At 40.0% G+C, this 15572-nt stretch overlaps 1 protein-coding gene across 2 annotated transcripts in view; it reads right to left on the bottom strand.

Moving 5' to 3' along the window:
• Positions 1–15572, bottom strand: part of vps50 (VPS50 EARP/GARPII complex subunit) — a 99885-nt gene that overhangs the window by 29872 nt on the left and 54441 nt on the right. The window contains exons 14-22 of one of the 2 annotated variants that reach the window (XM_035681124.1): positions 14216–14307; positions 13944–14038; positions 12858–12956; positions 10940–11030; positions 9350–9535; positions 7010–7128; positions 5529–5635; positions 4202–4323; positions 500–577 (exon numbers count right to left, since the gene is read on the bottom strand). In XM_035681124.1, coding sequence (XP_035537017.1) covers positions 500–577; positions 4202–4323; positions 5529–5635; positions 7010–7128; positions 9350–9535; positions 10940–11030; positions 12858–12956; positions 13944–14038; positions 14216–14307 — 989 coding nt within the window. The remainder of the gene's footprint in view (positions 1–499; positions 578–4201; positions 4324–5528; positions 5636–7009; positions 7129–9349; positions 9536–10939; positions 11031–12857; positions 12957–13943; positions 14039–14215; positions 14308–15572) is intronic. The other variant, XM_035681125.1, reaches the window with a different exon arrangement.

Here is a 15572-nt window from a genome sequence, read left to right as displayed (position 1 = left end):
ACACACACACACACACAGTTAAGAGTCTGCACCATGCACAAACACTTTCCTCTATGAGAACACACACACTTCAGCAGAGTGTGAAAGCACGCAGACACACACACACACACATCGCAACATCTACACTCATCTCACGTAGTCGAAGACAAGAGAATCTTTACTTTCTGCTTATAGTAAGTCGACTCAAATCCAAAAAAAAGGGAGGTGTAACTGGGAGGAACAGACATAAAAAAAATTGGGCACTCACACCGGCTACAGTAGATGACAGACGAGAGGTAAAAGAGGAGTTTGGAGAGGGGGAAAGCAGAGCAAACTCAACATCTAAACGCTTCTGAAATCACTTTCAGATGTGCTTGATGTTACTTGAGAGAGAAAATCACGCACACCTTAAGGGTTTCAAATCAACCACACCACAACAAGCGTCAGCTAGTATTTTGGACTCACAAGGCAGGGACAGCCTTGTGTATTAGTGATAATACTTCCGGAGATCTACTCTTACCAAGCATGCAGGGCCCACCACCCTGGCGGTGCCTGCCTCTCTGCCACCATGAGCTGGCAAAGACGGGCTTGGGACAGGCTATTGATGACGAACAGACAGCAGAAAGGAAAAACGAAGAACAAAAAAATTGTGAAGGAAGTGTTACAGAATTAAAAAGACAGCATAAAGAAGCAAACAAACAAACAGAATAGACTGAATAGATTAATGGAGGTAATATTTAAATGTAAATTGTGCACATTTAAATTGTTTGTAATTTAGAAGAGTTAAGACATTATCCAATTATTGTTGAACCTTGCCTGAAGGATTCATTATAGCGCCCTAATTTGTGTCCACACATTAACTTGCACTTGAGTACTGAAACTGGAACATACTGCCAGTTCAACAATGTCCCCCTTTCATACCTCTTTCATACAAAGCTCGGTGATGTTTGCGAATTAGTTGTCACTGGTGTGTTTGTCCTTATCGTCCTGTGTTTTAGAGACTCAAGCAGCAAAGAGTTCAAAGCTTCTCGATAGTCGACTTCAAACATATTTTTAAAAGCTTTCAAGTTGCACTGACTATTTTTAGCAACTTCCAAATTAGCCTTTGAACCTTTGACATAAATGAGGCATCACTCATCTTAATGCATCTTATGCAGTGGGTGGCATCAGTATAAAAGAGAGAACAATGCAATAGATTTAGTTTACCACAATACTAAAGGTGATGTGTAAAAGTCCACTTATTGTACTGTACAGATGTGTATGGCAAATTGGTAAGACAACATCGTTAATGACCACATTAAAAGCAGCGTCCCACATGACTTTAGCACACTAATATCAGTTTAGTGATTTTAGTCATGATTAGTACCGCACAGCCTGTGTAAGCAGCTGTATAAGGTCTACTCTGCCTCTGGGGGGAGCTTTTCTAGGTTTGAAATAAATAACCCTAATGATGCCATCGGGGTTATCTCAGTGTGGGCTTGAGACCTAAACTTTAAAAAGAAGGCTTTTATTAGAAAACCTGAAATGTGGGGTTTGTAAGGGGTGGGTAATGGGGGGGTCTAATGAAAGATGCTACTGGTTTGCATTATGGGAAATTTAGGATCAAGTGTTTTTGAAGCATTTTTACTCATACTAGAGACTAAAAGTCTAAATAAATATCTCAACCTCTGCTGCTTTTAAAATCTGTTTCTTTTGAATCCTGAGTTTGCAAGTCCAATATTAAATTGCTGGTGAACCCCTTTAATCACCTGGCCCTCATCCTAAAGGGATTAAATAGTCTTACGTTAGAGAAGAAAATTGTAACCCATCTTTAAGATACCCTGGCTATCAGTGAATAACTAATATCTTAAATTGTAGTCTTAATTCAGTCTGCTTCACTGGGCTCATTTTCCAGAGAAGCCATCTATTCAAGAGTAAGATATTTTCCTGATCCGATCTCTCTTTCTGTGCAGCATTGTCTCAACACATCTTTCCTACTTCATTCTTTTGGTAGCCAGCCTCTCTCCTCCTTCTTTTTGCCTTCATATAGCAAAACAAAGTGACAGAGTACACAGTCTCTCATCTTTATCTCGCCTCCATCTTTTCATTTATATCTCTCTGTCTTACTCTCTCTTTCTTACTAAATCCTTTTTCTGTCCAAGGTTATTCCCATGGAGTACCGCTTTACATACTTTTGAAACATTAAACATTTTTTAAAAACTGTTTGTAAATCTGCCTCTGTCCCCACAGCAGAATGGCCGAATATTAATGACGATGGAGAATCTGTGAGCACGGCCCATAATGCACCTTGTGTGACAGAGTCAATAGTGCAGCTTGACTTGACAGGCCCAATATACACAGATAATGGGGTATTTACCCTTTTGAATATTAATGTCACTCATTACTCTTTAAGTAAAGACGGCAAGCAGCTCCATCTTGATTCCAGCAGTGTAAAGAGAGCAAAGCCTAGGTCAAAACACCAGCACACAGTATGTGCACAGCAATTTCCATAAGCTTTTTAAAGATTCATAGGGACATTAGCATTTTCCTGTAGGTGCCTCTTTGAGTGAGACTAGTCATGAAATGGGTGGGTTCATGAAATTACACTTATTGAGGACTAGAGGTACAGTGGAAAGAAGAGAAAGTGAGAGTTTAAAGAGATGCAGACAGACAGATTAAGAGTGGCATGGGAGTAATGAAAGGGAAAAGGCAGAAGGGATGAAAGACAAGCGATGCTATGTGAAAGGAGCAGATTAGAATGTGTAAGATTAAGGATGCTGTATGGCACAAAAGATGAAAAAAGAAGGGTGGGAAGGAGCAGGCTTGACTGAGAAAAATGACATAAATTATATGTGTAAATAAGGAACAAAGAGTTTTAGACGAGGTAGATGGCGATGGGGAGAAATAGTGACATACATTAACGAGTGAAGAAAGAAGAAGAGCTTGGGATGGAAACACACTCACATACTGTACATGGACTCACAGTGGTCAGATTGAGACACATGAGAAAAGGGACTGCTTGATAAGTTGTCAACTCACAACCAGTGTGTCACCTCCCCACATCTCCCCATAACGCACACACAAAAACACGCCAATAATGTGTATCGGAGCGCCCCCGCGGAGCATTCAACCTCTTTATCTCTTCCACCTCGATGGGACAGAAGTCATTTTGTTGCTATCATTACCACTTCCCTGAGGGTGATACTGACACAAATGCTGTTTTCTTTCTTTGTGAGGCGCAGTATAAACGACATGATAGTCTTCCGATGGAGTGGGGGAGACTGGGCTCGCAGACTGTAACCTATCGTTCAACTGATTTTTTTTTTTTTGAGACAGACAGCAATGAGAAAAGATGGAAGCAGTGCTTATTCCCTCATCTCACTGTATATCATCTAATAAACATAAATAATTCATAAGTTCATCTTTAGAAATAAATGCAATTTTGTTAAAGCACCATACCACTGATGCAGTAGTAGTAATATTACGCAACTGAAGGCCTTGCAATTACTTTTGGGCAACAGCTAAGTCAGTTCTTTATTTTTAGTAGCAGTGTAAGGGATGATACACACCTGCACAGTATGATACACATCAAAACACATGTGGAGCATGTCATGCCTTTATTTTTTCAAACTGACGAAAGAGAGAGATGACATGATGGAAATGAGGGGAGAGGAGGAACGATATGCCAAACACGAATTGTGAATGTTGCAGCTCATTGTTAGCACCTTAAACCTCTAGGCCCCCAAATCACCCTGTATACCTATGTTTCTTATGTAAGCTCACACACTGGCAACATTTTGACGCTCATAGACGCATCAGAAAAGCAGCGATTTTTTACACCCAGTTCTGTCTGTACGCGTGTGCCGATGTGTTTTATAGGTGTTAACTGGTGCACATCAAATAATGCGACACTACATCACACGATCAATATGTGCTGAATTCAAGGTTATAAATTCTTTCTAACTACTAAGCCAACGTGCTTTTTTTTTCCCCACACCCTGTGCAGCAGTGATGTACCACAGTGCTGTAGTTCTACACTACATCACAGCTGTGTGTGTGGTCCCGTTCACAACACTGATACCTTAAAGCCCAAAGACGCCAGTGCAGCTATGTTTTTCCTCTCTACAAAATATAGTGGGAACATACTATGTGTGTGACCTGTCTGTGTTTTACTCATTGCTCTTTAACATAAACATAGAGTGCGAAATTAAACAGGAGCATAGCGATTCAGAAAATACTGTACCATGTCATTGCGTCCAAAGAAGGTGTAGACAGCGTACAGGTAGTAGTCGAAGAGCTGTGACACACAGTGGATGACATCGAAGGCAATCGGCTTCAAAATGTTCATCATCTGCATGTACTTCCCTGTGTGGAGATGACAGAATATAAACTGTTTGGCAGAAGTTGGTGTTCCTGGTTGTATACCAGGGTGTGACATTGTGGACACCTATATTAGGATTTATTTCAGTTTTTCAAACCTAGTACAAAGAATGAAATGGCTGTGTTCTTAAGTACATCTTGTAGGAGATTAAAAGAGTTAAACTATAGTAAGTTAATCAAGGGTGGAACTGCATCCTTTAGGGAAGAACTTCAGCAAGAACACACTTCATTTGCATACACTTGAGGGCACGGATTTAATTTAGCACCAAGGTAATAAAAGCAATGAGTACGGAGGAACAGGGGTGCAACAAGGTTACCATTGACTCAGAACTGATGAATGGAGGAAAGAAAATAAGAAATAAACTCAATCTAGCTGACTTTGCCACTGAGACAGCACTATTTCTCTCACAAGTCTCATTTTTCACGCCCCTTTCACTTGAATTCTGCACCAAGAACGCAGGGAACAATCTAACTCCATCAAAGAGCTGCAGAGACTGAATTAGGAGCGATTGCTTGGAATCAAACTTTGGCTTTTCGCACAGTTTTGCCACATGGCTCTAAATCAATATTACCAATTGTGTGAGAAAAATAGACAAAAGAAAAAAAACACAATGATTCTATTTTGGTCCTTATGTGCAGCAGAGTTTTGAAGTAGGAACAGAAAAGGGACAAACAGTTTAAATGAAAACAACTGGCGGGAACAGAGATTTGTTTTTAATATAAAATGTTAAGAATAGCAGAAGCTCTGTATCAGCCTGAGTTATTAAATTATTTTAGATAGCAGAAGATTTATTCAGTCATACAACCTACACAGGAGAGATAACTGCCTCATCTAATTCCTTTTCACACATGCAAATCACATCATGAGGGTCACATCACCAAAGGGCACGCTTTGCCAAGGAAGGGCCCCGATGTCTTCAAAGCCACGTCACCACGACGCATAAGCACCCCTTGGGAAACGAAGGGTCAGAGCTTAGGGCAAAGGCTAACCATTATTAGTGCAGCTCAGTCACACAGGTAGCAGCAGACACCTGAGCACACCAGTCACCCTGAGCTGCTGGTTTCATCGGTGAATTAATGGAAATCTCAGCAGGCTTAGAGGAGACACCCACTGTGGCTGAGTCTGGGATGCTCTCAATGAGAGGTAAGTGGTAGAGGTGTGTATGCGAATGTGTTTGCGCAGGACTCACCGACAAGCCGGATGACGTTGAGGGTGGTGTTGGTGAGGATCGGTGCATTGGTTTTATTTAGGTTGTAGTCTGACCTTTTCTTGCTTCTTATGGTTTCTCGGGACACACTGATGCGTGCAGTAGGTGGGGGTGAGAGAGAAAGTAGGGCAGAGTCATGAGTAAGAGACAGACTCAGTAATATATGTTAACATCACTAATCCTCAGCAATGATCGGCCAGGTTCAAAACCTTAATGCAGGTCAGAGGCTTGTAATCGATCTATCAGAACCCATTACACAATGCAGGAGACACAGGAGGACCCCAGTGGTGAAGTCTTTGAACTGGTGATCCTGGAGCACCAGACCCCTGACTCTGATCATTGAGCCATATTAGCCAGCAATCATTACATGGGCCTTCTAATTTCTGGATGTGACCATGTGAGCCATTCAATAATTAACAATTAGTTATAAGAATGGGGAATTAGCATTTTAGTGACTACAGGCTAATGTCAGGTTAATACACATGGGGAGCAGGGAATCAAATGTGTTGTGAATTGAAGCAAAAATATGAGAACTCAACACTGAGCACAAACCACACATCACAATACCATTAATAAGTTGTTGTACATTGCATGACAGAAAATGATCATTATAACAATGCTTCTGTAACGAGGAGCTACTGAATAAGTAATAGTATTTTATGTCTTGTTTCCCGTTCAAATCCGGTGTAAAATCTGATGTCAGCTCTCAGATATGCACAAACACACGTAGACACACACACACAATACTAGGTTCTTAATAATTCAGTCCACCACATACACATGGAGTGAGTTTACTGTAAAATCATTATAAACTTGAACAAGGAGGGTTATAAAATTCAGAACTCCATCGCACTGCAACAAAGACATCCATATTTATGTGGTTATTTATGATGCAGATCTATTTGAGGGGAAGAACATGCTAAGAAGGTGATTGCTTGTATTAATTATAGACCCTGAATAAGCAAAATACAAAACTTTCGTCAATTGTGTTCATATTTCTCATTAAAATGAAATTGAATCCTGTTACACAAGGTGCAGAGAAACACATGACCACCTTTATTAAACAGCGACTAATCTTTCAATAGTCACCAATCATGTAGGTGTAGAAAGGAAGAAAGGGAATTTTTCATGGGTAGACAAAAAGCTTTACACAAGCTTTCTGCCTACTTAGCAGGGTTAGGCAGAGGGGAGCTAAAATTATCATTGCTAAATGCATAAAAATTGGCGTAATGCATGACTTCCCATCCTTTTAGAACCTCCTTAAAAAAAGATTCAAGGAAATATTATTTTATTTTTCTGTCTGTAATTAACATGAGTTACTTGCTTTTTTGTGTCTTTTTATGCTCACTTACTTTTACTTTTCATACATTTTAAATAGCTAGGAGTAGAAGTGAAGGACACCTGGATATACCACGTAGCTGTGAGTCTTTTGGTGGTGTAAAACAATTTGACTCGGAACTGACCTTTTGAGGGGGGCATCACCCGTCTGCTCGTCAACGTAGTCCTGCTTGAGCTCCTCGGGGACGTCACTGTCACTGTCGTAATCTTGATACACACTCTTCTCCAGCTCGTCTGACTCATACTTGAGAAATGGGGAGAAGAGAAAGATCAGATAGAAGTCAGGGGTGACGATGGACAAAGAAGAGATACAGGACAGATAGAGCAAGTAAAAGGCATGAAAGCAAAGTGGAACAATGTTATGACATGCTGTGAAGCTTTCCTGTCACATTACCAGTTGTGTAAGTGTGGAAAAATATTTATGGTAAAAAATTGTTTTATTGCTGTTGATCAGATAACACACTTCAATGAATGGTTCATAGAGGTTTTAAAATAAAAGATAATACAAACTGGCATTTTTTTAAGAAGAAATCCAAATTATGTTTAAGGGCTAATTATCCAAAACCTAATAGAAAAGAAAGATCACATCCCCATCTTTTAGCCCAGATGGATGCATAACCATGAAACGACTGGCTTGAGGAGTAAAGCAGAGTTCGGTTAAAGCAGAAAGACAATATTTTCTTTGTCCTTAACTGAAAGCTCAGGCAACACAACAGCCATATAGAAAGGATTACAAGCTCAAGTACAAGCCAAGCTAGGGCCCCTGTAAGCTTAATATGTTAGATAGCACAATATTGCTTTTGATGTTGAGCCTGAAAGGAAAATATATCAATATAAAAAAGTGGGTGATGTGCCAAGGAACCTGTGTAATCTCTTTTCTGTCTATTCTTAAAGACAAATACTGTTTCTTTCCACAAATAATCTTTCAAGGTACAACTAACTGATTTTGGACTTTATACTAGTCATAGGAGGAGCACATGTGTAGAATATCCACAGTACAAGGCAATATTCTCTGGATCACTGTATCCATGCTATAGATATCTGGTTAAAACCCAACATAAGTCTTGAAAGAGATGTAGTGTCACTACACTTCAGTCTGCTATCAGAGCTGAAAAGTTCAATTTGAGACTAACCTGTACATACAGTGTTATTTATTATTTCACATTTTATAACATACAATGTTGTCAAAAGTGAGTCAATACGAGTCTACTTCTGAGAAATTCAACAAAGAGAGGCAGAGGTTCATGCTGATGCTGCTGCAAGTAGCAACCTACAGCAGACTTGTTTGTGCTCCAAAACCCAAAAAAAAGCAAATCAAAGCAAATCCAAAGCTGCAGTGACGAATTCTCATTCCCAGTCAGGCAACAAAGTGTGTGATAACAAAGACTTTAACCTTTCCTCAAAGAGTAAGAAGGCCCTGACTAGTGTAGTACCTTGCTAAAGCACATACTGTGCAATGTTTATTGATTCTCTCTGGCTGTTGTTTGATATAATGGTACATGCAATGCCCATTATGTTTTCAGATTCAGATTTGTCAGGCAGGCTGAACCGCTTGCTTCCCGTTGTTGGACAAGGAAAGAGGCTTACGCTCCCTCCCCAAATCAAGCTAGATTCAGTTGCACAAAGCATACTGATAGATACAGTCAAACAGGCTCTCAAAGATGGAGAATCACGATTGCTCTTCTCTGTTACTTATGTACGGTGCTAAAGTGGCAGGCCTATTAGTTTTACTAGACAACACAGACTGCCAGCAGAAGTGAATGGCAGTAAAACATTTCTTGTAAGGTGAAGTGCTGCCTATTTATGTTTAGCACAAAACGCAAAGTACAAAATGTGTTTCTAAGAAATAAAAAAGGTTTCTAATATTGGAGGGCTGAATGATACTAAACACTACACTAAAATGGCCCAGTAGGGAATTTTGCTTTGCTGAGGAAAATGATTGAATACTGATGGATGAGGACCCCCAAAAATCCATAGAAAAATGACTACATGACAAAGATTACATTATTACATTCAGCTCTAGTCTTAAGTTTCTAATCCGCACTGCCAGGGGCTCTACCCACAGATTTCATTCGCTATTTAACAGCTTCTGTTACAAGTCAGACAATTCGTGTTATAACAATCATGGCAGGTTCTGCACTGCTGGCCCTTCGCCATTAATAAAAAGTTTGTTATGGCCCTGGTGGTGACAGCTTGAGGGCTGCTGTAAACCACTTAATGACTCACAGTGATTATGTCCAATTAATCAAATTGGCTCTACCTCAACAGGTAACCTTGTTAATTAGACATAGTTTTAGTGTGACAACTTGACTGAATCAGCAGTTAACAAGCACTACCACTGTGGTAACTAGATACTGCTTTTATAGCCTTTTGACTGACTGGGCGTTTCACACTTTAACTACAAATTTCAAACTATTAAGAAGGCACCAACTAGCTTGTTAGCAATTTCCTTCCCTTGCACTTACCCCATTAGATGCCAGCACGTCCTCTGTCTCCTCCTCTTTGTTCTCAGCGTGCATCTCAAAGGGGTTTCCCTCCTGAAGGTACTCCTGGAACAGAGACTGCTCCTCCTGAGTCGGGCTGGTCGAGGACACGGCCTGTCTGCTCGGGGAAACGGACGGAGAGCGACACTGGCCCATGAATTTAAACTCCTGGATTGGAGAGGATTGGACAGAGAAGTACAAGAGACAGATATACTGTAGATTAATGTCTGGTACAGTTGAGGCACATTGAAAAAGGAACTGAGGTTTAGAAACTTCAGCATTTGTGCTTACAATCATACTATCTTACAAAAATCTACAATGTACAGGATAGAATTTTGATTATTATTAATTAGTGGCTGCTTCTCCAAATCAGCAATAATGACTAGGTAGAAAACAGTGATAGAAAATACAGTGTGAACATCGATGAACAACACAAGCTAACAAGTCAGGAGCACGATAGCGTGCATAGCTTGGCCTAAAGGCAAAAACAGAAGCAAACTGTTAGCTTGCAAGGCAACATGCTTGTTCTTGAATAATTTTTCTGTTCCCTTTAAGGTATTGACCTTCAATTACGGGCTTTCCTCAGGCTGCAGATGTGTAGGTGTATCAAACCTTCCTCTATAAAGTCCCATTAAAATCCTATTTTTAGTTGTATATGGTCCATGGTATCTGGATTATTTTTAAGACACGGATTTCTCTCTGAAATTCACCACAATGGCTAAAACAGAGTCTAATAATACATCAATTACAGGTATGTATTTATGTAACATTTTGTAGTATAATATAGTTTTAGTACTAGCAGTCTGTTAAATTCTACACGACACTGGTGCCCAGTGGGGTTTGAAGAGCTAAAGTCACAAAAAAGCACATAACTGGACACATATAACAAACTGTTAAAAAAAAAGGGAAGCTTTAATCTTTCTTTTAACATTGGGCAGACTTTATGTACAGTTGCCTGTGGTATAGCCATACAAAATTCTCATGGCAGTGGGTTTAATATGAAGATTGTTTGGCATGTGTGTTTGTTGCAAAAATGTGCCCAAGCATGAAGGGAAAAACCAGATGTATGAAAATGAAAATTCTGACTTTGAATTGACTCAATTTATCTTTCTGACATCTCTTTCTTTCCATTTATCATTTCTGCTTTTACATGAAGTGAGCTGAACACACTGCGAGCAAAATTAGATTTTCTTTGAGTTGGTTATAGTACATGTCCATGAGATACCTACAATATTTTTGGTGGACATGATCAACACGATGCTCTGACATCTAAGGTTTTATTTTTAACTGCTGCTCATGAGTGTGGGAAATCAAATCTTCTAACATACAAGCCACATGGGACAACAGCCATTTTATTTTCTTCTGTGTTATATAACGTGCAGCAAACTTTCCTCCTCCTATGTTAATACACTGACACACACCCACACAGAGAAATCATTGAGCAGGATCCCCTGTGTTTCATATCCATATGCAAATTTCACAGTGGTAGGGTTGTGCAGTGAGTGACAGCATGGAATAAATGAATGCAACCGTGCCTCACTCTCTCGCCTCAGTGATGTGATTTTTACTCACATGGAGCTGGGCGATGTTAAAGTTAGACTTGACCGGGCACAGTTCCCACGTCTCATTTTCCAGAAACATCCTCAGCTCTTCCAGTCGTGCCCTGAGGGTTTGGGACGAGAGAAAAGGGAACGAGGAATGAATAAACAAAGACCAGAAGAATAGAGAAAAAGAACTCAACATCTGTCCATTGCTGACCACATATCATTTTGTATATTCACGCAGCGTATGTGTTCTGAGAGCGCTGATTAAATGTGCTGCAAAGGTCACTGATGAAAAGGGAAAAGTGTATGGGCTGTGATATGTTTAACAGGTCAAGACAGCCACCCCCGGTGCTCACCCGCTAGGTCAATATCAGGTCTTTTTTGTATGAAATGTTCGAGTAGTGTTGACTTGAAACACTACAGGATCCCTTGTTACTTGTCTTAGAGGTGTTTGAAGTTAGAAGAAGTGAAAGAACATGGAACAGCAGTGAGAGAAAGGGAAGCCTTATAGTACAGAAATAAAGAGGGGAAACCAATTCAACTTTCTGACTTAAACATTGTACAGCATGCTGGAGAAATGCAAACAGCCTGTATTCAGAAACTCCTTTAAACAAGTCCTAAGGACTTCTGTAAGGATGACTTATCCAGGTAGGCTACAATCTGTTACCTGTGGTTGGCCTGGCTGTGCGTCACTCACAAACCCAAACAGAAAAGAGGCTAATTGAAATTAATGGGACAAAATACAGAGAATACACGAGAAAGGAGATGTAAAACTATACTGAGGTGGTTTTTGGTACTTAAAAACATAATCATATCTCCTTATGGATATCAAAACTTTAAAGAAAACACTGGAAAAGTGTAAAATATTGGACCTTTAACCGGCCCATTTTGCATCATTTCCCTACAGTTATGTTTCTCTAATGTAAATCACAGAGAATTAAAAGGATATTAAAACTTTGAAAACATTTCAATCACTCAGAGAAAATCAGTACCAATGGCACAGCTCTTAGATATTTATCATGTCTGAACCCTGACAATGTCATTCTGTCCTTTGCACCCGCAGGCCAACAACACATCCACCCCGATGACTGAGTGTATTACTGCAGGCAGCTGACAGACAAATACAGGCATCAGCCAGTCAAAGTTCACTGATGGGTAATCTCTTCGGGACACCCGGGTGGAAAATGAATCAAACCTAATGTAAAGATGATGCCTCCTGGCCAAAAGTGCTGATGTCTGTGTGTGTGTGTGTGTGTGTGTGTGTGCACATGGACACAGTGGCGGGGTGTAGCATAATGTGCCTTTGTTATGCTGCCTGGTGTCCATCCCCTCTTCTTCTCTCTCTAACGCTCTTTTTTCAGTTCCGATTACAATCTCACACCAATATCACCTCCATCTCATCACCTTTGATCTGAAGATTTACTGTATCCCATCATGCCTCTGTGTCTCTCTCCTTTGCCATTTTGTGTCACAGGAATTAAGCTCATCAGGATTCTGATATTTAAGAATCTTATCAATGTTTCTTGACAGGCAACCACAACACTGATCAGTGCAAATCACCTCGGATGATGTGTCTGTGTGTAGGCATACATATTCATGTGGCTGGCAGGGGGTTATGTAATCAAGAAGAAAATGTGCTTCCAGCTCAGTGAGTATTACTGTGAAATTACACATCTACTCCAAAGAGCGTTACGCTGGGAATAGAGCATGATCAAGGCATGGTTGTGGTTGTGTGTAAAGGTTTTTATCAAGCAATGATTACTTGCTATCCAAGAATCATCTATCATCGTCTCAACTACTTTCTTTCAAGGATATTGGGCGACTGCCATGTCAGATCCATGCACTCTGTGTCTAAATAATCACACACAATCAAGCCTATCAGCACAGTTAAAGAAAAGAAATGAATGTCACATGTTCCGGTCCGGGAGCGATGGAAAACATCCTACCTGTGATAGTTTTTAAAGTAGTTGACACTCTGGCGTTTGATGGACTCCTGCAGGACCTCGGACTTACTGCCGCAGAACTCCTCACCCACCTGCATCAACCTGGAAGAGATGGTTGAAAGATGAGGGAACAACCACTGCAAGCTAAGACCGCTGAGTACTTGATCAACTGATTTCCAGATTTCTGCCAATATGAGTAAATTCATAAAGTAGTTAGTGGAATAAAGTTTTATTGCAAAAAAATATCTTAATTTCCCTCTGTACCTATATTGTATATGTGCTTCTGCATAAACAATCATTAAAACTGATTCAGTAAAGACAAGACTCTTCAGGTACACATCAAACAAACCCCTAAGGTGAAGGCCTCTGGAGGAGGATGGCTGTATGTGTTTAACTGACAGCTGAGCCAGCAGGGGCAAAGACACACAATGTAAACAGACTAGCTCTGGCAACTGTAACTTGCCAGTCAAGGGACAGACAATGTACTGTGGCAGTTGTATTGAAGCAAAGGAACACACAAGCCTGCTTGTAAAAGTAAGAGATCTAAAGTGACTTATTTTGACACATAATTTCAGATGGACTTAAAAACATGCACAGTAATATCCTGGATTCTCTTCAAAACTCAAAATCTCTGACTCCTTCCACCCACAAACGTCCTTCCTATTTGATGTCCGTTAATGCAAAATAACCTGGAGTATCACATTATTATAATCATAGTTCTTACAATCAAAGTGTGGTGTTTAAATGGGTTTGGACATACTGGCATTATAATTCTAGTTTTGATGTGTCTGAAAAACAAAGTCAATGAGAACTTTCTTATTAGACAAGGGAATGTGTGTGTGCGTGTGTTTGTGTGTAAGTGTGTTTGTGTGTAGGTGTGTTACCCTAATTTGAGTCAGTTAATGAGTAAATTACTGAGCAAATGAGTATTGTGAGAAACAAGAGGGAAAAAAGAGACACTGCATGTGAAAGCAGATCAACCTGAAAAGGAGAAAGAAATACAAGGAGAAAGAGACAGTGATAGCAATGAAAATGAAGAGCAATTAGTGGAAACAAGGACGAGCTGGCTGCTCTGGCCCCGCGGCATACCTGCTGATGACATCCAGTACCACTATGAAATCGTCGTACTTGAAGTTAGACATGTCTGTCCCCAGGATGTAGGCCTTTACTTTCAACTGGACATCCTGAAGAGAGAAGTGAGAGGGATAAGGTGATTTGTTGGAGGGGAACTTGTGATTGAGCAACCCTGAGTTAAGCAGAAAACTGGGGGGGGAATAAATTATAAGAAAAAACTAGAAGTGGAGATGAAGGAGGCTCAGACCATAGAGAGGGAAAGATAAAGTATACTGCTCTTTCCTAACCTGCCAGATCCGTGTCAGTCCATGCTCCAGCTTCTTCTTCACATAGCTGCGGTCCACCACCGACTCATCAGACTCTGTGGCTGCGGTGTCATCTATGGGTATTCAAACAAAGCACATAGATGGATTAAAAAAAAAAAATATATATATATATATATATGTATATATATATGAATCCTCGTATGCATTCTAATGTATACAGTATATATAACCGGGTTGTCTGTTGTAGTTTATCTACAATCTGACATGCTTGAGTACTGATAAAAGTACTTTGTTGTTAGTTTGACCATGCAGGGAGGCTGAATTTTAGCTGGAGGAAGTGGTTGTCAGTCAGCATCTGACAGGAGTGTAGGTCACAGAGTCCCTCAGTAAAGGGAAGACTGACAGCGACCTAGAACACAAAAGGACAATACTGGATTGCACTTAAGTAAGGTATTGGGGTCTTGTTCACTGTCAGGCAGTGGTTCCTCCTCTAACATCAGCCTACTATCCTCTTTCGTTTTTTTTTTTGTCACCGATCAGATAGAAAACCATGTGGTGCAGACACTGCAGAGGCTGCAATGTCATAGTAGCCATGATATTTTCCTTTGGCTGAAAATTGCTTCAATCAGTCTCAAACTGCTTGCTCAATTTGAAGTGGCTCTCAAGGAAAGCCAGCAGCAGTAAGCCTGCAAGTCAACTAGCAGGTGGCTGTAAATCCCACATTAATTTTCTTTAATGTATTGAGAAGACAGGAAAATGTTTTTAATATTACTGGGCATAATATATATAATATGTATAATATATATAATATAAATCATTTCCACAACCTTAACATTAAATACGCGCCTTTTATAATCTATCCAGAATACACAACCTTTTCCTTGTTCATTTAATACAGGGAACATTTTAGAGGGAAAAAAATCAATGGAAAAAAAAACACCTGTAATATATGTAATATAATGTGATGTTTATTTTGTTGGTCCTGTCAAGGAAATTCTTTGTTTTTTCAATTTCTTTACTCTAAAGCAAGGCCTCCTCCTAGGGATTTAATGTAACAACAATGTGCAGATTGTAACTATTTGGAAACCGCTCAGCCTTCCAAGCGTGTAGAAGAAACTATGGTGGCCACAAAACTCGCAAAAAACATGAAAGGCCCTATCTAGAGCCAGCGTTTGGTTTGTCCGTTCTGGACTACTGTAGAAACATGGCTATTCAACATGGCAGCCTCTGTAGAAGAGTGCCTGCTCCCTTCGTAGATAAAAACGGCTCATTCTAAGGTAAAAAAACCCCACAATGATTCTTGTTTTCACGCGATTATACACGAGTGAACTTACCTATAAATATTATTTTCTATATTTCTTTCAATAGATCCTCCTAA

This window comes from Morone saxatilis, unplaced genomic scaffold (genome assembly GCF_004916995.1).
Source record: "Morone saxatilis isolate NCDOM2014 unplaced genomic scaffold, NCSU_SB_2.0 Contig9, whole genome shotgun sequence".
Classification (NCBI taxonomy): Eukaryota; Metazoa; Chordata; class Actinopteri; family Moronidae; genus Morone; species Morone saxatilis.
Note: the sequence above shows the minus strand (reverse complement) of the source record. Positions and strands in the feature narration are given on the sequence as shown.